Here is a 22876-nt window from a genome sequence, read left to right on the forward strand (position 1 = left end):
CAGCAGCCACCCCGCTCAGTCACACATCAGTAATCCCAGAAGCCACCGCGCCCCTCAGCCTCGAGCACCCCGCTCAGTCACACACACACATCAGTAATCCCAGCAGCCAAGGCGCCCCCTCATCCTCGAGCCACCCCACTCACACACATCAGCAATCCCAGCAGCCACCGCGCACCTCAGCCTCGAGCCACCCCGCTCAGAGACACACATCAGTAATCCCAGCAGCCACCGCGCCCCCTCAGCCTCGAGCCATCCCGCTCAAGCACCCATCAGTAATCCCAGCAGCCACCGCACCCTCTCAGTCTCGAGCCACCCCGCTCAGACACACATCAGTAATCCCAGCAGCCACCGCGCCCCCCAGCCTCGAGCCACCAAGGTCAGACACACATCGGTAATCCCAGCAGCCAGCGCTCAAACACACAACAGTAATCCCAGCAGCCACCGCGCCCCCTCAGCCTCGAGCCATCCCGCTCATACACACATCAGTAATCCCAGCAGCCGCCGCGCCCCCTCAGCCTCAAACCATCCCGCTCATACACACATCAGTAATCCCAGCAGCCACCGCGCCCCCTCAGCCTCGAGCCATCCCGCTCATACACACATCAGTAATCCCAGCAGCCGCCGCGCCCCCTCAGCCTCAAACCATCCCGCTCATACACACATCAGTAATCCCAGCAGCCACCGCGCCCTCAGCCTTGAGCCACCCCCCTCAGACATACATCAGTAATCCCAGCAACCACCGCGCCCCTCAGCCTCGAGCCACCCACTCAGACACACATCAGTAATCCCAGCAGCCACCCCCCTCAGACATACATCAGTAATCCCAGCAACCACCGCGCCCCTCAGCCTCGAGCCACCCCACTCAGACACACATCAGTAATCCCAGCAGCCACCCCGCTCAGTCACACATCAGTAATCCCAGAAGCCACCGCTCCCCTCAGCCTCGAGCACCCCGCTCAGTCACACACACATCAGTAATCCCAGCAGCCAACGTGCCCCCTCATCCTCGAGCCACCCCACTCACACACATCAGCAATCCCAGCAGCCACCGCGCACCTCAGCCTCGAGCCACCCCGCTCAGAGACACACATCAGTAATCCCAGCAGCCACCGCACCCCCTCAGCCTCGAGCCACCCCGCTCAGACACACGTCAGTAATCCCAGCAGCCACCGCGCCCCCTCAGCCTCGAGCAACCCCGCTGACACTCACACATCATTAATCCCAGCAGCCACTGCGCCCCTCAGCCTCGAGCCACCCCGCTCAGACACACGTCAGTAATCCCAGCAGCCTCTGCACCCCCTCAGCCTCGAGCCAGCCTGCACAAACTCACACATCAGTAATTCCAGCAGCCACTGCGCCCCCTCAGCCTCGAGCCACCCCGCTGACACTCACACATCAGTAATCCCAGCAGCCACCGCGCCCCTCAGCCTCGAGCCACCCCGACACCTCAGTAATCCCAGCAGCCACTGCACCCCCTCAGCCTCGAGCCACCCCACTCAAACTCAAACATCAGTAATCCCAGCAGCCACCGCACCCTCTCAGCCTCGAGCCACCCTGCTCAGACAAACATCAGTAATCCCAGCAGCCACCGCGCCCCTCAGCCTCGAGCCACCCCGCTCGGACAAACATCAGTAATCCCAGCAGCCTCCTCGCCCCCTCAGCTACCCCCTCAGACATACATCAGTAATCCCAGCAGCCACTTCGCCCCCTAAACCTTGAGCCACTCTGCTCAGACACACATCAGTAATCCCAGCAGTCACCTCGCCCCCTCAGCCACCCCGCTCAGACACACATCAGTAATCCCAGCAGCCACAGCGCCCCCTCAACCTCGAGCCACCCCGCCCAGACAAACATCAGTAATCCCAGCAGCCACCTCGCCCCCTCAGCCACCCCGCTCAGACACACATCAGTAATCCCAGCAGCCACCTCGCCCCCTCAGCCACCCCGCTCAGACACACATCAGTAATCCCAGCAGCCACAGCGCCCCCTCAACCTCGAGCCACCCCGCTCAGACAAACATCAGTAATCGCAGCACCCACTTCGCCCCCTCAGCTACCCCGCTTAGACACACATCAGTAATCCAGCAGCCACCGCGCCCCTCAGCCTCGAACCACTCTGCTCAGGCACACATCAGTAATCCCAGCAGCCACAGCGCCCCCTCAGCCTCGAGCCACCCCGCTCAGACACACATCAGTAATCCCAGCAGCCACTGCGCCCCTCAGTATCGAGCAACCCCGCTCATACACAAATCAGTAATCCCAGCAGCCACCGCGCTCCTCAGCCTTGAGCCACCCCGCTCATACAAACATCAGTAATCGCAGCAGCCACCTCGCCCCCTCAGCCACCCTGCTCATACACACAACAGTAATCCCAGCAGCCACCGAGCCCCCTCAGCCTCAAGACACCCTGCTCAGAGACACACATCAGTAATCTGAGGAACAGCCACAGCGCCCCTCAGCCTCGAGCCACCCCGCTCAGAGACACACATCAGTAATCCCAGCAGCCACCGCGCCCCCTCAGCCTCGAGCCACCCCGCTCAAGCACACATCAGTAATCCCAGCAGCCACCGCGCCCTCAGTTTCGAGCCACCCCGCTCAGACACACATCAGTAATCCCAGCAGCCACCGCGCCCCCCAGCCTCGAGCCACCAAGGTCAGACACACATCAGTAATCCCAGCAGCCAGCGCTCATACACACATCAGTAATCCCAGCAGCCACCGCGCCCCCTCAGCCTCGAGCCATCCCGCTCATACACACATCAGTAATCCCAGCAGCCACTGTGCCCCTCAGCCTTGAGCCACCCCGCTCAGACACACATCAGTAATCCCAGCAACCATCGCGCCCCTCAGCCTCGAGCCACCCCGCTCAGAGACACACATCAGTAATCCCAGCAGCCACCGCGCCCCCTCAGCCTCGAGCCATCCCGCTCATACACACATCAGTAATCCCAGCAGCCACTGTGCCCCTCAGCCTTGAGCCACCCCGCTCAGACACACATCAGTAATCCCAGCAGCCACCGCGCCCCTCATCCTCGAGTCACCCTACTCAGACACACATCAGTAATCCCAGCAGCCACCGCGCCCCTTAACCTTGAGCCACCCCGCTCATACACACATCAGCAATCCCAGCAGCCACCACGCCCCTCAGCCTCGAGCCACCCCGCTCAGACACACACATCAGTAATCCCAGCAGCCACCACGCCCCTCAGCCTCGAGACACCCCACTCAGACACACATCAATAATCACAGCTGCCACTGCGCCCCCTCAGCCTCGAGTCACCCCGCTGACACTCGCACATCAGTAATCCCAGCAGCCACTGCGCCCCTCAGCCTCGGGTCACCCCGCTGACACTCGCACATCAGTAATCCCAGAGCCACTGCAACCCCTCAGCCTCGAGTCACCCCGCTCAAACTCACACATCATTAATCCCACCTGCCACCGCGCCCCTCAGCCTCGAACAACCCCGCTCATACACACATCAGTAATCCCAGCAGCCACTGAGCCCCTCAGCCTCGAGCCACCCCGCTCAGACACACATCAGTAATCCCAGCAGCCACCGCGCCCCTCAGCCTCGAGCCACGTCACTCAGATACACATCAGTAATCCCAGCAGCCACCGCGCCCCTCAGCCTCGAGCCACCCCGCTCAGACACACGTCAGTAATCCCAGCAGCCACCCGCCGCCTGTAGCCACCCCGCTCAGATACACATAAGTAATCCCAGCAGCCACCGCGCCCCTCAGCCTCGAGCCACGTCACTCAGATACACATCAGTAATCCCAGCAGCCACCACGCACCTCAGCCTCGAGCCACCCAGCTCAGACACACATCAGTAATCCCAGCAGCCACCGCGCCCCTCAGCCTCGGGCCACCCCGCTCAGACACACATCAGTAATCCCAGCAGCCACCGCGCACCTCAGCCTCGAGCCACCCCGCTCAGACACACATCAGTAATCCCAGCAGCCACCGCGCCCCCTCAGCCTCGAGCCACGTCAGTCAGATACACATCAGTAATCCCAGCAGCCACCGCGCCCCTCAGCCTCGAGCCACGTCAGTCAGATACACATCAGTAATCCCAGCAGCCACCGCGCCCCTCAGCCTCGAGCCACCCCGCTCAGACACACGTCAGTAATCCCAGCAGCCACCCGCCGCCTGTAGCCACCCCGCTCAGATACACATAAGTAATCCCAGCAGCCACCGCGCCCCTCAGCCTCGAGCCACGTCACTCAGATACACATCAGTAATCCCAGCAGCCACCACGCACCTCAGCCTCGAGCCACCCAGCTCAGACACACATCAGTAATCCCAGCAGCCACCGCGCCCCTCAGCCTCGGGCCACCCCGCTCAGACACACATCAGTAATCCCAGCAGCCACCGCGCACCTCAGCCTCGGGCCACCCCGCTCAGAGACACACATCAGTAATCCCAGCAGCCACCGCGCCCCTCAGACTCGAGCCACCCCGCTCAGACACACACATCAGTAATCCCAGCATCCACCCGCCGCCTGTAGCCACCCCGCTCAGACACACATCAGTAATCCCAGCAGCCACCGCACCCCCTCATTTTTGAGCCACCCCGCTCAGACACACATCAGTAATCCCAGCAGCCACCGCACCCCCTCATTTTTGAGCCACCCCGCTCAGACACACAACAGTAATCCCAGCAGCCACCGCAGCCCCTCATTTTTGAGCCACCCCGCTCAGACACACATCAGTAATCCCAGCAGCCACCGCACCCCCTCATCTTTGAGCCACCCCGCTCAGACACACATCAGTAATCCCAGCAGCCACTGCGCCCCCTGAGCCACTCAGACACACATGTCCCAGCCCCAGACACTGCAAAGGGGAGCTGGCTAAACTGGGCCAATGTTTTCCCTGCTTAGAGGGTTGTCAAGTTTACAGGGGGCCCAGGTAGTTTAAGGCACAAACACAAGGGAGATGGGCGGCTGCCTTGTCCCAAGGGACATTATGCAGACTTTTGGTGTGTTGGGTGATGTTTGCTAAAGACACAGTACTGGGGAACAGGCTCACACTCCCAATGGGCACCAGGCATATCGCTGTGGCGCAACCTCAAAGTTAAACTTTACACACTTGCCCTCACTGCCTAGTAGGATAACTGGTTCATACACCGCATGCCCACTTTCCTTACACCAAGATTGCCCTCAATGCCTGCTAGGATTGCTGGTTCATACGCCCCATGCCCACTTTCCTTACACCAAGATTGCCCTCAGTGCCTGCTAGGATTGCTGGTTCATACGCCCCCTGCCCACTTTCCTTACACCAAGATTGCCCTCAGTGCCTGCTAGGATTGCTGGTTCATACACCCCCTGCCCACTTTCCTTACACCAAGATTGCCCTCAGTGCCTGCTAGGATTGCTGGTTCATACGCCCCATGCCCACCTTCCCCACTCCAAGATTGCCCTCAGTGCCTGCTAGGACTATTGGTTCATACACCACGTGCCCACCTTCCCCACTCCAAGATTGCCCTCAGTGCCTGGCAGGATTACTGGTTCATACACCCCGTGCCCACCTTCCCCACCCCAAGATTGCCCTCAGTGCCTGCTAGGACTATTGGTTCATACACCCCGTGCCCACCTTCACTATATCAAGAATGCCCTCAGTGCCTGCTAGGATTACTGGTTCATACACCCCGTGCCCACCTTCCCCACTCCAAGATTGCCCTCAGTGCCTGCTAGGACTATTGGTTCATACACCCCGTGCCCACCTTCCCCACTCCAAGATTGCCCTCAGTGCCTGCTAGGACTATTGGTTCATACACCCCGTGCCCACCTTCACTATATCAAGAATGCCCACAATGCCTGCTAGGATTACTGGTTCGAGTTGTTACATTTTAGTCCTTAGTTACTTCCCCACCTTTTTTCTCCATTTCCCACTGACTATCTTTCATTTGCTTTTCCTTTGGGCAGCCTGGACTGCCCTGTGAAGGAGCACTGGCTTTGAGGGAGGTCTTTTATCCCTTTCGGGGGGCCCCCAAGGCAGTTCTCCTTTGCCGCTCTTCTCTCTGCAGCTCTCTTTGTACTTTTGAAGTGGTGTTTCTTTTTTGGGTTGGTTTTGTCTCGTTTTGGTGTAGCTCATGATATGTGTTTGTTTTTCTGTGCCTCTCCACGTGTGTCTGGTGGAGGGGGGTATCAACCATCAATTCCCCCCTGACTTGTCTGTGGCAATGATAAAGTCTCCCCAATGCGTGGCCTTACAGTCTTCTGCGGCACCCACCCACTGAGGCTTCGCGGGCACCACAGCCATCCTCCTAAATGAGTGATGGCAAATGCAGATTTAGGGGTGCAGGATCCAGTGCAAGTTACTCACCATAGGGACCCTTGCACGCCTAGGGCACAGTCCCATGTCCTCCATACGCTGCAGTTACCCATCCCCTGGGCATGGGACCAGAGGGTGTCCAGTCATTTCGAATAAAAATCAACAAAAAAAACAAATTCGACATTTTTGTTTTCGACTTTATTTTTTCGACATTATGACTTTCGACATATTTGTATTCGAGATTATGACCATAAACCGACCAGAGCATTGCACAGCAATTATTTTCAAAAAAGCACACAATGGCGGACGTCTCCCGCTCCATGTCATACCCTTTAGCGTGCTGCTGGCTTCACCCGCCTGCCCGTTCTACCCATCTCGGTAGTTAACTGACCTTACCTAACACTTATTAGAGTGAAGGCGGGTGGGCCGTATGGGGAAAAGGGGACCAGTGAATAGGAGTACCGGAGTCGCAACACTGGGAAACTTGTAGCTACGCCTATGCCCCGTCACGTTCTGGTCCTATGTGTAGGAGACCACCCATGCATTGCCTGACACAGGAAGGAGGACACTTGAGGAGGTGAACAAAACAGGTTCCTTGGGATAGCTTGCCTGAATTGTGCATCTGCTTTAAAACTTGAACGAAGGAATGGAGCCTACGAAAAGCGTGTGAGGAAGACCACACTTCTTTTTTGCGGATTGCATCAAATGGCTTCCATGGGAGTAGCTACAAAATAGGAGTAACTACAAAGGCAATCAAAGTAGCTGTGGACCAAACAACTACGCATGGAAGGTGACTCGAGGCTTAGCTTAGGAGGGATCTGGTAAGATGTCCAACTCAGGGGAAGTGTCTAAGCAGATGGCTCCTTGCAGGTCCTCTGCCAGGCCAAGCACCCCTCTCACCTCCCCCATAAAATTCTTCTGGGAAGTCTCTCGCCGCCCTAGAACCATGGCTTCAAGCCCAATTGGTACTTGGTTGCCCTCTTCTTCGTAGATGTCATTCATCTTAGACATATAGGCGTCCATGGGCAGTGGGTCGTATATCTACAGAGCCGCGGAATCCACAACGTCGATCGGCACCATCAACATCAAAGACGATGTCACTGCCGGTGCTGTGGCCGCATCGCCCAAGGGCAGGGCCTGGCAGTGCCAAGAGACCTCACTCTCCTTGTGGACCAGGCCCAAGCACATAGGCACGCAAGAGTGGTCTTCTAAGGGCGCCCTGCCAGTCACGGAAGGCGTGGTGGGAGCTACAGGCGCCTTGGCAAAGATGTCAAGCACCTTCAGGTGGAAGCTCTCCCATTCCTCCAGCGTGGAGGACTGGGTTAGAGAGGACACCCTGTCCGGCCACTCAGGGGAACCCTTAGAGCGGTGGCTCTTTTTCTTTGAGGAGGAAGCAGAGTGGCGATGCAAGGACTCACTCGGTTAGCATGACCTCTTCCGATGCTTCTTTTTCATCTACTCCTTTTCCTTCTCCATGCCTGGAGCCGCCCGATGCTCGGAGCATTGAACCGCGTGTACTACTTCGACTGAGACCGCAGAACATCTCCCTTCTCCTTAAGGATGAACGTAAAGATCTTCGCCACCCATTCCCAGCAGGCTTTTGGGTGCATGGACTGACAAGACCCGCAATCTTGGGTGTCATGGTCCTCGACCTAGCAGTATCCTCATATCCAGTAAGGACCCGAGACCGACATCTGCCAGCCGCAATCTGCACATAGCTTGTACCCAGAGGCCTTCGAGGGAGGCAGCATGGTGTTTTCAAAAATAAGTTCAACAAGCATGTTCCCGTTTAGCAAACAGAGAGGCTGGAAAAAAGGAGCAGAGGTTATGGGGCACTACGTCGCTATATATGCTGGCCCCAACGTCATACCTGGCACGGGTGCATCGAGGCATCTGAGGGAACCGACGTGGAGGCGCCCTGTACTCCCTGGTGGTGGAAAAGGTTCAGAAGAACAGCTGCGGTGGGATAATGATATCATAGATTAGGAATCCGTGGCTGGAAAGAATCCATTAGAATCTCCCTTATCGTAAAATTCCACCCCTGTTGGTGTAGGCCCCATTCACTGTAAGCTGACTTTGGAAATCACACTTTGTCACAGCCTCAGTGACTGTCTACGGAACCTGGTAATGACAGGGGCGGAGTACGATGTGTCAGCCTAAGGTCAGGGAAGAGGTATCTGTCATATTCAGGAGGAATGGCAGTGGGGCACTTAAACTCCGTCTGACGTTCAAATGAGGCATTCAACGTCCAGCGTCAATGGGGGATTCCATTCCGGTTGGACCCACTTTGCACACATGACTTCCTCATTTTCAAACTAAAACGCCAGGTCTGACCTTTCGTCTAGGAACCCTGTTTGTGTTTTTCCTTGTTATCCCCGTTCTCTGGCACAATTACTCGGTGCAGACCTATTGGCCATCTCCCCATAGAGCACCCAATGAGGCAGCACCAGCAATTGCCACTCTACTTAATATTGACAGTCACAGAGCACTGCAGCAGTTTGCCACCCCCTTACTGTAATGCATCTTGGGTATATAAACCGAGTTCCCAGACTCCATATGATCAGGAAACCTTCTCTGAACTTGTCAATCTTGACCTTGCCTCACTTTGAACACATTTCATGCCTCCTTCCTGCTCAGCCATGTGCTTCCTGCTTTAGTGCCCTGCCTGCTGGGGTACAGTGAAAGCATTCCCCCGTAGCCCACTTGCCGCACGTTGTGGTTCCGTACGTAATGCTACAACCTTTAGTTTTTTGGGATATTTATTGTAGACACACTGTTCTGCTGGCCGGTCAATCACAGGACCAGAGGTTGTTAATCAACACTCAGTGACCTAAAGTTCTTGCCCGCCCTGCTTATGCACTTTTCCACTGAAATTCCCGTCAGGACTGTTGCGTACAGAGATTCGGACTTCCACGCCTTCTTTCATAACGTCGATGCAGGATGCTCCTGATATATGGGTGAAATCTTTTACTCCTTCGACCCATCAATCTTGCAGCAGGGAATCCCACCAGCCTGCATTGGAATATTAGAGCGGCCCCTCGATGGAGGAACCTGCCTTTTGCTTTAGTCCCTTTTCTCTTTTTATTGCCAACTCCACTTTCCCATTACTTTGTGGTTACCCTGGTGATAAAGCAACAACTATGAGCATCTGTTATTCGAGCACAAAATATCTTGCAAGTCCACATCCAGCAAAGTGGGCGGTCCACCCTTACCTCTTCACCTGATTTCTAAGGTCAGCTCTAACCCCACCCCGCGGTTTCATAAAATCTCCTAAAATTCTGGAGAGAGGTAAACCGCACCTGTTCACTGCTCCCTATCGGCCGGTGACGTACATGGTCCACACCCAGCCTCAGTGACTAATTTCCAGCCAATTAATCTGACATCTTCCGAGACTTTCCTGAACCCTATCAACCCTCACTGGGGCCTAAGCATCATTCCCCAAAGAGACCTGGGTCTTTAAACCTTTAGCTCCCCAACCATCAGGGGGCACAGTGCCAGTTCTTTAGTTCTTCCTATCCTCAATTAGGACACATTTGTGGACTTCCTCAGGGCAAAACAAGACAGTTTTTAGGACTTTTATTTTTGTTACAAGGGCGCGGAAGTGTTTTAGTAAAGCGCGTTGATGATGCGTTAGCAGGATTCAGGATCCACGTTCATCACTCCTGACCTCAAAAAGTCAATCGTTCGAAACTCTTTCATTTCGTAAAGGACCGAAGCAGGTCCTTCAATATCTGATCACATTCTTGCTCATTCTGACATCACATTGATTGCAAAGACTAGTTCCTACCTTTCTCATACGAGGGCTGGTGTTTGCTCTTCCCTTGACATCTCACATTATAGCTCCTACGACGATTCTACTGACTTGTAATATTTCAATATAGATATACCACTTCTACGGACGGTAATCTGCTGTAATGTCTTTTCATGTGAGCCAATCTCATCCTATATACAATTTTCCCAAATGAATATTTCAAAGCATGGGACAGGCATTTACCTATGGCTACAAACCACAGGGAAAAAGGTATATGGGGCACGGGGGTCTGGTTAGTTCGGGAAAGGAGTCTCAAGGAGACAGCCTTTCATTTTCTGACACTGTTGTGCCCCCTCGGATGTAAATAAGATGGATTTGTTTTTAGTACTTTTAAAACCCATTTAGGCCTATGTTTACTTCCAATCATTCGATAAAATCATCACCCAGCAATTTTATAAAAAGCTCTCATAAAAGCATAACACGACCGCCGGTCCATAAATTATCAAGCCATTTAAATCAATAAACCACATAAATAGTAAGCGCTGGCCTCACAAAACATGAAATAATTAGATTAGGACTCAACTCACCATATGCAATTAGTGATGATTTGAATCCATGCGCTCATCCTTTGTCGAGAGTCTTTGCTCATATAATTGCTTTTGTTTGTGATTCCTTATTCCCCAACATGTTTCAGTTCCTTGTTAATGCAGACCTTCGTCAGGCTGATTCAAAGCTGCCTGACTTTATTACTGGGACATAGTTCTTGGCATGTCTGGTTCCTTTCCACCTAGGGTGGCTGATGTCTATCCGGAATGCATTCCCAAAGTGCTTCCTTGGTAAGTGGAGACCTTAATTCCGAAGATTCTCCCTGTTTCTTAAAACAGTACATAGATGTTGTTCTTGTGGGTTTTTGTACTGTATTGAGTACGAATCAAGCCTATCTCATTCACAAGTGTCTCCACGTCACATCCCGCAGCTTCTGTACAGTCATCACAATCATGTGTTGCCAATGTTTAGCCCAACTGCTTTTGGATCTTCTGTGCCATCCCCTTAGAAGAACTCTAAGACGTGTCCCTGTCCTCACTCACAGAAGTTTCTCACCCGCCACTGTTCTGCTTTGTTGTGGGCCAGCCTCAGCATCTCATTAATAGCCTTCACTCTGCTTGGGCTTGCATAGCCCCACAGTCTGACAATAAGTGAGTGATCAATTCCAGACCTGGAATGCAGCAGGCCTCTACTCACCACATCTCTCTCCCTGAATCAGCCTATCAGCTATGGCTTGAGTCCTTTTTCAGTGTTTAGCTCCCTCACAATTGGTATTTACAACACAGCAATATAATCTCCAGGTTTCCTTTTTCAAATTGAGTTGGCGCTGGGACTCTTTTGAAGGCTCTTACATTGGGATTTTGAGGACAACAAAGCACCAAATGTGGAGAAACGGCAGGATTCCTTCTCTAGCTCAGCATGCAAAAGCCATTCACTTCATCGCAGGCCGTATATGTGCCCCGGCTGCTTGTTGCAAGACATCATTAGCCTTAGGCAGTGGATAATGACTATTTCAGTGTCAGTTGTTTCACCCTTCAGATATTCTGACGTCGCACCACATTGACATCCTCAGACTGCGTTGTCGGAATCTCCAGGGTACAAGCTTTGCCTGATAAGACATTTGATTATGTGTCTAGTCGGGTTACATTGCACCATAGACATATTGGCGCTCTTGTCACGTAGCATCACTACTATCGTGTCCTTCGTTGACACCAGTGGTAAGGATATTTGCAGCTCAGTCCATAATCCAGCTACAGTTTGATTGCTCTTGGGTCAAGTACCATAGTTGCAAGCAGTGCAGCTGGGACCTGAACAGCCAAGCTTGCATTGGTGCTTTTTCATTTTATTAATTATTTTCTATTTTTCAAAGACCTTTTTCCAATTTTCAAATCCTCCTGCCTCGCCACTAAACATTTCCTCCACATTTCTGTGTCCAGAAAACCCTGGTGCCATTAGTTAAAGGGAAACGCCTCCCTCTCAGCCATCTTCCTTCAGGCTCAAGTGTTACAACGACCAAGGCATTCGCTGTGACCGCTGGCTCTGCGATTGCTTGTATATTACTGTTCCCATTTCCAGTGACCATTGGCTGTCTCTGAGATACCATATTGCCTTATGACAGTCTCATCCAGTTCTATTTTCTCCTTATTCTTTGCAATCTAGTGCTTTCGGTTCTGAATTAAAGACAGTAAAGGCAAACCTACAAGCACCACAATGCAAAGCGAAATTGAGCGCTGCATGGAATCGATACACTCACATGGAGCGATTTGAGCTCTGAGTTTTCCTGCAGCAGTAACACAACAGTTCCACGGCCCTCTCTCCGATTTGAGTTACTCACAGCCGTGGACACATGCCATGTGTGTCATGTCTGGCTAGTTCTGTCATTGAAAGCTACACCACTTTGTACGCCATGTTATCGATGCCCGTACCTATCACGGGGGAAGTAAACCCATGAGCGGGAGGAGTCACCTCTGTTTCCATTGAGTCTGCCACAGAGAGGCTGGCCCTTTGATATTAAGCATCACTGGTGTCCATTCAGCATCACAGTCATCGAGTTCTACCATTTTGTATTTGCCTTAAGGTTGGGCATAGGATGCGTGGCCATTTCCTATTAACATCTCAAAGGCACATGAGTTGCAGGAAATAATACAAATCTGAATTGCTTATTGAAAGGCAGCCTGCATGCCCAGGAAATCAGAAACACAGGTCAACAGATCACGGGAGCATTCATTAGAAATTCAACATGCACCTAACCAGCCCTGCTCGACACAGGGTTCAAGAAGCAAAGCAGTGTGCAGTTCTCTTTTTCTGTACTGAAAAAAGAAAATCTCAAAGCTTTTGTGTTGATGCAAACTTCAGTCCAGAGAGTCATTTTCAAGGCTGGTTGAGGGGTGGGTGGCAAGAACAGAAATGTGCGCCCCTAAATTGAGACCGTTCCCTTTCACTTCATATCTGAGATCAAATAAGACTGCAATGCTCACTTATAACCAAGTCATTTAATTGGGTATTGGTGGCTTTGTTTAGGAAAAAGGTTTGGCATCATGAGGGACAGGGATCTCGTACAGGAGGGGGGTGGGTGTAGACCCCCAGGGGTGGTGGGCCCTAGTGTCTGTTTTACTTTTCAAGTTTCATGGTTGTTGAATTTCAGCATCACATCCAAAGTAGCCCTCTCTCCTTAATCACCAGGTTCTCACCCATCGCCATCGACAGCATGACCAGCCTGGCCGGTGTCAACCTGACGGGGGCGTCCACAGCTGGCTGGTGCATCTTTGTCTACAACCTGTCCCCCGAAGCGGACGAGAGTGTCCTGTGGCAGCTCTTCGGGCCCTTTGGCGCGGTCACGAATGTCAAGGTCATCCGCGACTTCGCCACCAACAAGTGCAAAGGCTTCGGGTTCGTGACCATGACCAACTACGACGAGGCTGCCATGGCCATTGCCAGCCTGAACGGTTACCGCCTGGGCGACCGGGTGCTGCAGGTGTCCTTCAAGACCAGCAAGCAGCACAAGGCATGAGGGCTGCTCACAACAGGCGGGGGGAGGGGCGTAGGGTCAAGCAGGAAAGCATGGAGGGGGAGGGCTTTGACATGAAGGAAATACACACAGGCTGTCCCTCTATATTGTTTTCTATTGCATAACTCATGGTGAAAGGAAATATATGCATACTGTCAGGCCCTAGATGAGCGAAACGAGCAATTAACATTGAACCGCTTCTTTTTTTACTCAACGCCAGTGTTAACCTACCACACACAAACACACAAGACGCCTATCTGTATGTATGTGTGTCTATACTTACAATCCAGGCCAAACCTTTTGTCATATGGAGCAGAGAGAAACTATAATGTTTGATGGTACACAAACATATTGCAATATGAAATCAGCCGGCGCAGCATCACTGGGTGGTGAGAGTGGGACCCCGCATCTGCGCAGTGGCGCTTCTTCCCTTTGAACAAAGACCTTCTTCCTTCTCTCTGCTGCCGTTTGCGGCCTGAATTATAAGTAGTGCAGGGTGGCGCTCAGAGAGGGGTCGTGGTGGTGCCCGGGGAACAGCTCCACACACCATTGCACGGCTCAGAGAGCCTCTCCTGCAGCATCCTGCTCACATATAAGTAGGACTACAGATTTGGACACCCCCCTGGCGCACAATGTATACATTTTGTACAATACAACATGGGTTATGCATTTTGAGATCGAGGGAGCAAAAAACAGACATGGCTCCCTCTCCAACTGTCTTTCTGGAAGGTTCTTCTGCAGGCAGTTTGGTCAAAACAGGCAATCCTGCGAGGAATGCATAGATTTACTTACAAAATATTGGACTTTGAATTTTTTTTTCTTCCTGAAGGCGACTTGTTGGGTATAATGAAAAATAGAAGGAACAGAGGAGAGAAGCGGAGGGTCTGCCTTAAAAGTGGTCCCTGTGTAGGGCCATGAAGCGTACCCCAACAAGAGCAAACTACGCGACTGTGGGCCAGTCGCCCACAGTAAATGGTTTCTCGAAAGGATGAGAAGGTTATTCGCATTTTTTAAAGAATTAATATGTGGAGGAACGAGTGTGGGCATCTTTCGCGCCCCCCTGTCCCCAAAAGGCGCGAGTACGAGCATAAATGGTCCTCGTCTTTATCTTCTGACTTTTTATATATACATATATATATATATATCTAGAACTATATATACACTCTTGAGAAAATAATAACTTTTTGGGACTGTCGTCTTGAAAAGTGATTAAAAAATGTGCAATCCCAAAATCCAAATTTAAAGAAAAACTGCAAAAGGAGCACTTTGAGTGGGGCCACCATGGGCTGAAAAGGGGGTGCCTGATCCCAAATGGGCCGCACCTTCGGAGCTGGAGGGTTTGCATTTCTACCCTCTTGCCCCTGTTGGCCGGCCCACAGGCAATGTTCTGGTGGCCCTGCAATCTTGTTGCGATGAGTGGTGGACCCCCACGCTTCCAAACCCAGCGGGCAAGGAGGGCGTCTAGAATAAATCACCGAAAGCGGTCACGTGTGAGGACACACCCACAATGAACAATGCCCACAACCTTCATGTCATCCGTGCTGTGTGGGAAGTACACCATGAATGCCGGCATACTTGCCAACGATCAATGTGCTCACCAGATGGGCCTACCTGATCCTTTCCTGCATGGCATAACGAATGGATTAATAAGGAGTGGTGGAGCGTGGCGAATCCCCAGAGTCAGGTTTATCTTTTATAATGTACATATTGGGGTGAACTCCCTTTGCTCCATTCCCTATTCCTTACACTATGATACGGTGCAGAAGAGAAAGCGCTGATCACAAGAGTATGTTATGCAGATGATATGTTGACCCGGAGCAATCCTTCCGCAAAGTTCCAGAAATCCTATATGTGCAGCGGGCTTGTGGCATGGGAGCTTGGGCCCAGAATGGATCTAGGAATGTGCTCATGAAGCCCGCTGTCATTGCCATGGGACCACAAGAGCATGGCAGCAGTACTGGCACAATTTGCCAGTTTGGGCATTTCTCAAAACCTTTGTAGCCAAAAAGTGATTTGAAGATGGGTTTCAGCTTCTGAACTCCTACCCAACTCTTCTCTCCAATGCATTGGTTAGTGAACCCTAGAACCATCGCAAAAAGAACCTTGGCTGTAGGAATATGGAGTACGTGTTCAGCCGTTGTCTGTCCCAATTCACACCAACGGGCCAGGGGCATACAAATAGTCCTGCTCGTGTTCTGCAGTGGGAAGGGTCACACAGGCAGCATGTGCCTGTATCAAACTTGCACACCATGCAGATGTGGAGATAAGACTCACATGCTTGAGAGCCGGCAGTTCTTAAAATCAGAGGTCAATCAAACGGCTCCTTTGTGACACTGGTTGAAACATCAAATGCCAATAAAACCCCAGCAGCTAGGACAGGAGTAGGCTTGCCCATGGGTATGCCAGTTCACCCTTCATCGCCCGTGCCCCCACCAAAACCTGCCACGTCAGCTCTGGCATTTCAACCAAAATCACCTAAGTGGATCTTGGTTGGAGCGCCCGAGTCGACTCAGGCACCAGAATCGATGGCCTATGAAGATACCCTGGTGGGCACATCACCAATGGCACTCCACATAGGCATCTTGGTTGGGGAATCATGATAGCCAGGCTAATATAGATTGACTGTCAACAAGGCCACATCGTGGGCCAGTGAAGTGTGCACCTTGACCTGGAAACCTGCCCATTGTAGCGCGACAACTTACATGGGTGTTTTTTTGAGGCCACTTTGTTGAAGATTGGTCATTTCACCTTTAGCTCGCCAGACAAGATGGCTGCCTCTGAAACAGTGTGTGCAGGAATCAATCAACCATTAGTTACATTTAGGATGCCACCATTGGAAGGAGCAAACCAGTTGTTTTTTAACTTAATAATGGGATTCCCACAGTAATGGTGGCCCCCGACATAAACTGCATCAAGCAGTATTAGTGAACGCCATTTAGGTATATATGACACCATTCTACCCACTTGCATGGGGCAGCCACGCAAACAGTGCTAGGAGCTGACTTTACCATCCGCCCCTGAAGGTTTCATATCATAAGGTTAAAAAAAGGGGTCTGCTCTGAAAGGTTTTTACAAGAAAATAAATGAGGCGGCAGGCAGCATTCTATGGAGATCAGCAATTCTTACTTTCGTATGACATATAACTTTGCCAAAGAGGGTCTTCTCTTTGATGTGAAATCAAAAAATAAAAAAAAGAGCCTGAACAAAAAAATTCTATTTTTATAAAAAAGGAAAATTACCATGTTGAGAATTTTTACTCAATTCTTGAACTTGACAAAAAAAAAGAGAAGAAAATATTGTGGCCGGATGAGTCACTTTGCGGGTGAAAAGGTCAGAGGATGTATTTCCCCCCCGTCGTGTTCACATATTTTGAATTTGTCACACTTTTTTTAATACTTTCACAATAAAAATGAACATTTCCCGGATCTTTTGTTCCACCTGCTCTGCTTCTATTAAACAGGAAGTGTTTTTTCTTCTGAATTCATTTTTGCCCTAACATATCAAAAATACTTTAAAATTAATTGTATTTTCTTTTGGAGAGCAAAAAGATTTTAAAAAAATCAAAGTGGGTAAGGACTGCTAAAAAAAACCGATGGGAATTTGGGGATTGTCGTCCCTTACTCCACAAAGGTTTCACAACAGCACATTTAAAAGTTACATGGGCAAAATAATTGTTATCACACTGCAGTCTTATTTTGAAAACTCAATTGTACTTGCCGGCTAAAGCGGATCAGTTCTAAGGAGATATGGATGGATGAAAAAAAGAAAGGTGCGCTTGCTGTGACTCAAAGATGTAACTCACCCCATAGAAAAATGAAATATGAATTTGTTTCAATATTGAAAAAAGCATAGTTTTGAACATTTTCACTTTGCCCCATTTCGTAATAGAGCAATAGTGTTAGGATCACTCAAAAGAGCCAAATGTGTAGAAGAAAACATAGGCAAAGACACAAAGGGATTTTATTTTTCATGATGGAAATAGGTAAAATAAATGTACCCAAGTCCAAATCACAAGTCCACTGTGCTGAACACATTTTCAATACACCCAAAGAAGTATGAACCCCAAAAGATAGAAAACCATAAAGTTCCTTTTAAAGGCAATTATAGCATTGTAATGTCATTTCTTTTTATAAAACTCTGCTTGGAAAAACTTGACAACCAGTATTATGCAAATCCCCTGTTGCTAAAAAAAAAAAAAGAATATATAAAATAAATGCAAACAACATTTCAAGTAAACAATTGAAATATTAAATAATTGTTTGCAGTAGTCAGACCTTGCACATCCACGATTCAGAGAAATTAAAAAACATGTGTTATTTTTTAGGGTGAACACATCCGTTTTTTTTAACTTTCTGATCTGCTGTACTGAGAATGGGGAAATGGCAGAACTTCACCTAGTGACTAAGATAGAAATGTGATTTTTGGATCTGAGGAGTTGAGTCTTTTCAGCATTGAAAAAGATGTCTCATTCCTACAAGGTTTACTTTGACCGAGTACAGTACATCTGGGTATTGTATCTTGTGGAGTCCCACCTTATATTGCAGATTCAAACCATAAAATATGCTTCGAAATGCCTGTTAAGGGAGAAAAATTGCTCCCTAAAAACGACAGCAGCAACAATAGCCTCTCACTGACAACATACCCGAAGAATTTGAGCTTGGTTAGGCCTTGCCTATCTGACACCAAAACCCAACCCCATTGCTGGAGCACTTTTTTTAAAGATGTAGTTTTATATGAGCTATTTTTATAAACTTTAAACCATAATATTGACATATGGGACATACCTGGCAGGGATTCTTAAAGGGAGTTTTAAAGGCACACTTTCACCCTTGTGCCCTCCTTTAAATGGTGGTATATTTGTCTGTGGGCAGGGATTCTTAAAGGGTTTAAAGGCACACTTTCACCCTTGTGCCCTCCCTTAAATGGTGGTATATTTGTCTGTGGGCGGGGATTCTTAAAGGGAGGTTTAAAGGCACACTTTCACCCTTGTGCCCTCCCTTAAATGACAGAATATTTGTCTGTGTACGAATTTGGCTGGGAAACAAACAGCATTTTATTTTGTTCCTGACTCTCCATGCTACAGACGTTTTCTGACCCAGAGTCTCCCAATTTAAAGATTTAAATAGAATCAGAAACTTGCATACTGAAGGTGAGTTTTGAGGCTTAAGTGACTAAGACTAAGGCAGGTCTTCCAGGCACTGGATGAAGTCAAGTGGAATCATTTAGATGGGACATTCAATGACAACATCCAGTGTCCTTCCATGACAGCGCGGTAGAGCACATGTGCAAGATTCCATGGAACTGATCCCACCCATTTAACTATGGGGGGCGACAATGCTGCTGCAACTAGACCTAAGTGCAGAGATGTTTAAGTGTCAGTAACTCGGAAACTGTGTATCTTTAAAAAGAATAGAGGCCACCAGTCCCCACTTCCAAAGCTTTCCAGTTGAACAGAGATCCTATTCCAAGGATGGATTTAGACACTGGATTCACAAATAATCCCAGCTCAAAATCCTGTTTCAACAAAAATTATATATGTAGAACACCAGGTGGGCTGTCAGGTTACGCATTTCGTCTGTGGTTCTGCAGCCAAAAGGATGACCTTAATCGAGAGTTCACAGAACCCAAGGAGAGCACAGCTTGTTGTTTATACTCTGAGAACATGACTATTTTCTTTTCCAATGATTAAACTGCAAAGCTATTAGAAACGTTTTTGGAGCAGACTGCTAGGAAATACATTTGGTACACACTCTGAACTTATCTGTATCATTGCTCTTGGCAAAAATGTGAAATTCCGAGAGCACATTAAGGAAGCTGAACAGAGTTCTACACATGGTCCATATTTTTATACCAAGGAGAAAAAGTATTGGGAAGAACAGCGAAGTTAATATCTGTTACACTTTCTGGAGAAAAAAATAACTGAAAAAGCCAATAAAAATAGAATATACAGTATTCGAGATCCCTGAAAATGATACCTAATCTGACAGCGTGGCGACGATAGAGTGAGTGTACATTGTCACCATAAATACAGGATGCTTAAAATTGATTGTAGGTGACTGGGCTGACAGATGTGCCTTGATACACTTCAATTATAATCAGATTATATTAATTTAAAACTTTGAGAAACTTAATTTAGATCATATTGTAGTCAAAACCTCATTGATTCAAAAACATTCAAATTCTGTTTATTCAAAGAGTTTGGGGAAATTGTTTTCAATCAAGACCTCAACACGTGTTTCACCACTTTCTTGTGTCTCGTCAGGAAGATTTCTTAAAAGTATCTGTTCAGCAAAACTATTCTGTTATTTTATCAGTTAACTCCAATTGATAACAAATCTAATTTATTTAGTTAATATCAGACTGGATCCGATAATCCAGACTCCTGGGGAGACTAAAGGCCGCTGCATGCAGAGTGCAAATGTTTCTCGAAACGGTGGTTGTCTGAACATACAGTTAAATGTGTGTTCCAGTTTTTCTCAAACATCTAGCAAATCAATAACATTGTTGGGTTAAGCACTTTAACGCACAAGCTTTCCAATAGGTATTGAATCCCTTAGAAGTCCAAGTGCATGAGGGATAGTGGGATTCCATACGATTCCATACGATTCCAGACACAGTTTATTCAAAACCTGCTGCAAGTGTGCCTACCATTTTGGAATGGGGTTGCCTGTGATCACCACATATTCCTACACCCACTGAAACGTTTAGATGAGGGCTAGAGACTAGAAAATTAAAACAGCATGCATTTCACTGCCACCTATTATGACTGCTGTATACCCCCGTTGTTATTACAACCAACATGTGACACTTTTTTTCACAGCAAGCAAGTTATGCGAACATTGAGAGGGCCATGTTTTCTTATCTTGACAAAAAAGCAAACAAAAGGTTTTCCTTTCCTTTAACTCCAACATATTTCCTTAAAACCGAGCCACTGTAAAAGAGTTACGTCGACGTAGCATATTGCTGCTCTAGTCCATTGCGAACGCTGTGCACTTAATTATGCATCATGATTAATAATGGTGAATAAAAAGCTTTTTACAGAGATCGAGAAAAGAAACTGCAGCCAGTGAGTGAACACAAAGTCTCCCATTGGTCGTTCAGCATCTACAATGGAAAACAGACCTATGAGAATTTCAAAAGTGCAGAATCCACTTTTCTTTGCATTTATTAATTTTCTTTAACTTTCTTGTTAATGTTTCTCCCTTTTCCCAGCCCATAAGGGCCTTGTTCAGTGCTTATATTTATTAGCGTTGGGTGCCACACCTTTGGTGGCCCCAGTAGCCACGTCGTGGCAGTGCGACCGGGCGTCTTGGGTTATGTTTAGCAGTGAAAAGCCCGGTGCAGCCGCCCTGAAGTCTAATGGCGTTAAGGTGACGCTAGCATTGGCGGCTGATCAGTGGGGGACCCCCCTCCATCTGTGGAACTGCTTGTGAGGAATCCCCTGTCTGCAGGGTGCTCTAATCTAAAAAATATATACTTCACACAGAAACACACATATTCCATCCCAAAAGACTTTCTTGAACAGAAACACTAGCTGAAAGGTCAGTTCATGGATATTGCAACATGATCTTGTCTTAGTGATCTACGAATCACAGCTGGGCAGCAAGCTGTGAAATTTCAGGATTTAATTAGATACAGTGGGCAATACTATTGATAGTCATCTAATAGAAGAGATCATGAAGTGATCAACTTGCCAGAATTATCACCAGGCATGTGATCGCAACTTCTGGTTCTGCAAGCTCCATAACTTTTCCAAGTTATGTTGTTGGTTAAAGTAACCAATTACTAACAAAAGGTTGGACCGAAACCCAACATTGAAATCTAATACAGATACTGGACAATAGTCATCCATGTTCAGGGGGATTCCATTGACTCACTGGGGAGAAAAAAGGCCTAATTTATTTCAGATGATCACCAATTTCTGGGATATCCCATTGAGTCTATTGGGAGATGAACCTTATCCTATTGTGACAGCGAATCTGAGCTCTAAATGCTAAGAAGTTGGGTCCAATAAGCTTGTGAGCTTTACATCTCAAATGAGGAAAACAATTGTTCACAAACCACCCAATGCATATTAATACAGATACACAACAGCATCTACGCAGAGAGGGTGTGGGGGGGTCTGAATATTTTGCTGTTTTTATTTAAGACAAAAATGTTTTAAATGTCTTAGAAATTTGTTCCAGTTTTACTTGTTTATAATGATTTTAGAAGATTAGTTAGACTTACTTGAGTTGCAATGAATGTGTTCAAAATTGTGTCTTGTGGGAAAACTGTAGGCGCTTCTGTGGCAAAAGACAAAAAAACCTGCCGCCATCAATGCGTGTATATCTTTTTGCAAATTTTAGCTTCTTGTAGTTTTTTAACTTATTGTTAACTTAAATATTTATTACTGCCTTGTATGAGTACATATTTGTGTATATTTATGTTACCTCATCCTATCTGCAAGTTAAAAAAAGAACAAACTATTTTTTAATTTGCCGGGAAAGTGGTTATGACTAATTTATTGAAGAAAAACAATGATAAAAATGAACAAAATGATTTAAAAAATGATAATGAAATAAAAACAAAGAAAAAGCTTGATGCTCTCCCAAAAAGGGCAAAGTGCACTGATTAGACCTATGTAATAAAATGGTGTAGTTAAAACCTATATAGGATGTTCCTTTTGTGTCTTAGAAAGTCAATCTTAATTTGTCCTGTTGTTGCTTTATTTCCATCCTCCCAGCTGGTATGGGTTTACCCTATTTGTGGAAAGGTTCTGCATGGAGCAATGACCTGCCCCACTCCACCCTGTCGAGGGATTTTGATTTACGTGTGTGTGGATTTCGGTTTCCAAAGTTTGGGCAATAAGCCGGACCAGTTATTGGGTGGAAACGGCAGTGTATCACACAATAATTTTCTGTGATTTTCCATTTTAGTTTAAAGAACTATTCACAGGCTTTTCTTATCTTACTTCACAAACCCAGAGCTGCAAAACCAATTTTCCTGAATGGAACAGCAGTCTATCTTGTAGGCACATCCCATATCCCTGACAAACTGTTGTCATCTGTGCATGATGAAGCGCGGAAGGTGCAGGAGCATAGATTTCTTTTGGTCTGAGGTACGCAGCCATTGGAATTAGTTCTGTCCTCTACACTACACAAGGAAAGTCAACATACTGTTGAGAACAAAATATGCAACAATAGTCCTGGCAGTGTTGAGTGGATGCCAAGGTTATATAATCCGACAAGAACTACTTTGGGTCAAAAAGGTGCCTGTGATTTGCCACTAATACGGAAAACGACATTATTGTATTAGGTA

At 48.3% G+C, this 22876-nt stretch overlaps 1 protein-coding gene across 9 annotated transcripts in view; it reads left to right on the forward strand.

The window, feature by feature from the left end:
* Window positions 1-22226, forward strand: part of ELAVL3 (ELAV like RNA binding protein 3) — a 169134-nt gene extending 146908 nt beyond the window's left edge. For 5 of the 9 annotated variants that reach the window (XM_069604218.1, XM_069604223.1, XM_069604216.1 and 2 more), the window contains one exon: window positions 13231-22226. In XM_069604218.1, coding sequence (XP_069460319.1) covers window positions 13231-13579 — 349 coding nt within the window. In that variant the 3' untranslated portion in view covers window positions 13580-22226. The remainder of the gene's footprint in view (window positions 1-13230) is intronic. The other 4 variants (XM_069604221.1, XM_069604225.1, XM_069604219.1 and 1 more) reach the window with 1 other exon arrangement.
* Window positions 22227-22876: the final 650 nt, after the last annotated feature.

This window comes from Ambystoma mexicanum, chromosome 3q, assembly GCF_040938575.1.
Source record: "Ambystoma mexicanum isolate Mex_15411 chromosome 3q, UKY_AmexF1_1, whole genome shotgun sequence".
Classification (NCBI taxonomy): domain Eukaryota; kingdom Metazoa; phylum Chordata; class Amphibia; order Caudata; family Ambystomatidae; genus Ambystoma; species Ambystoma mexicanum.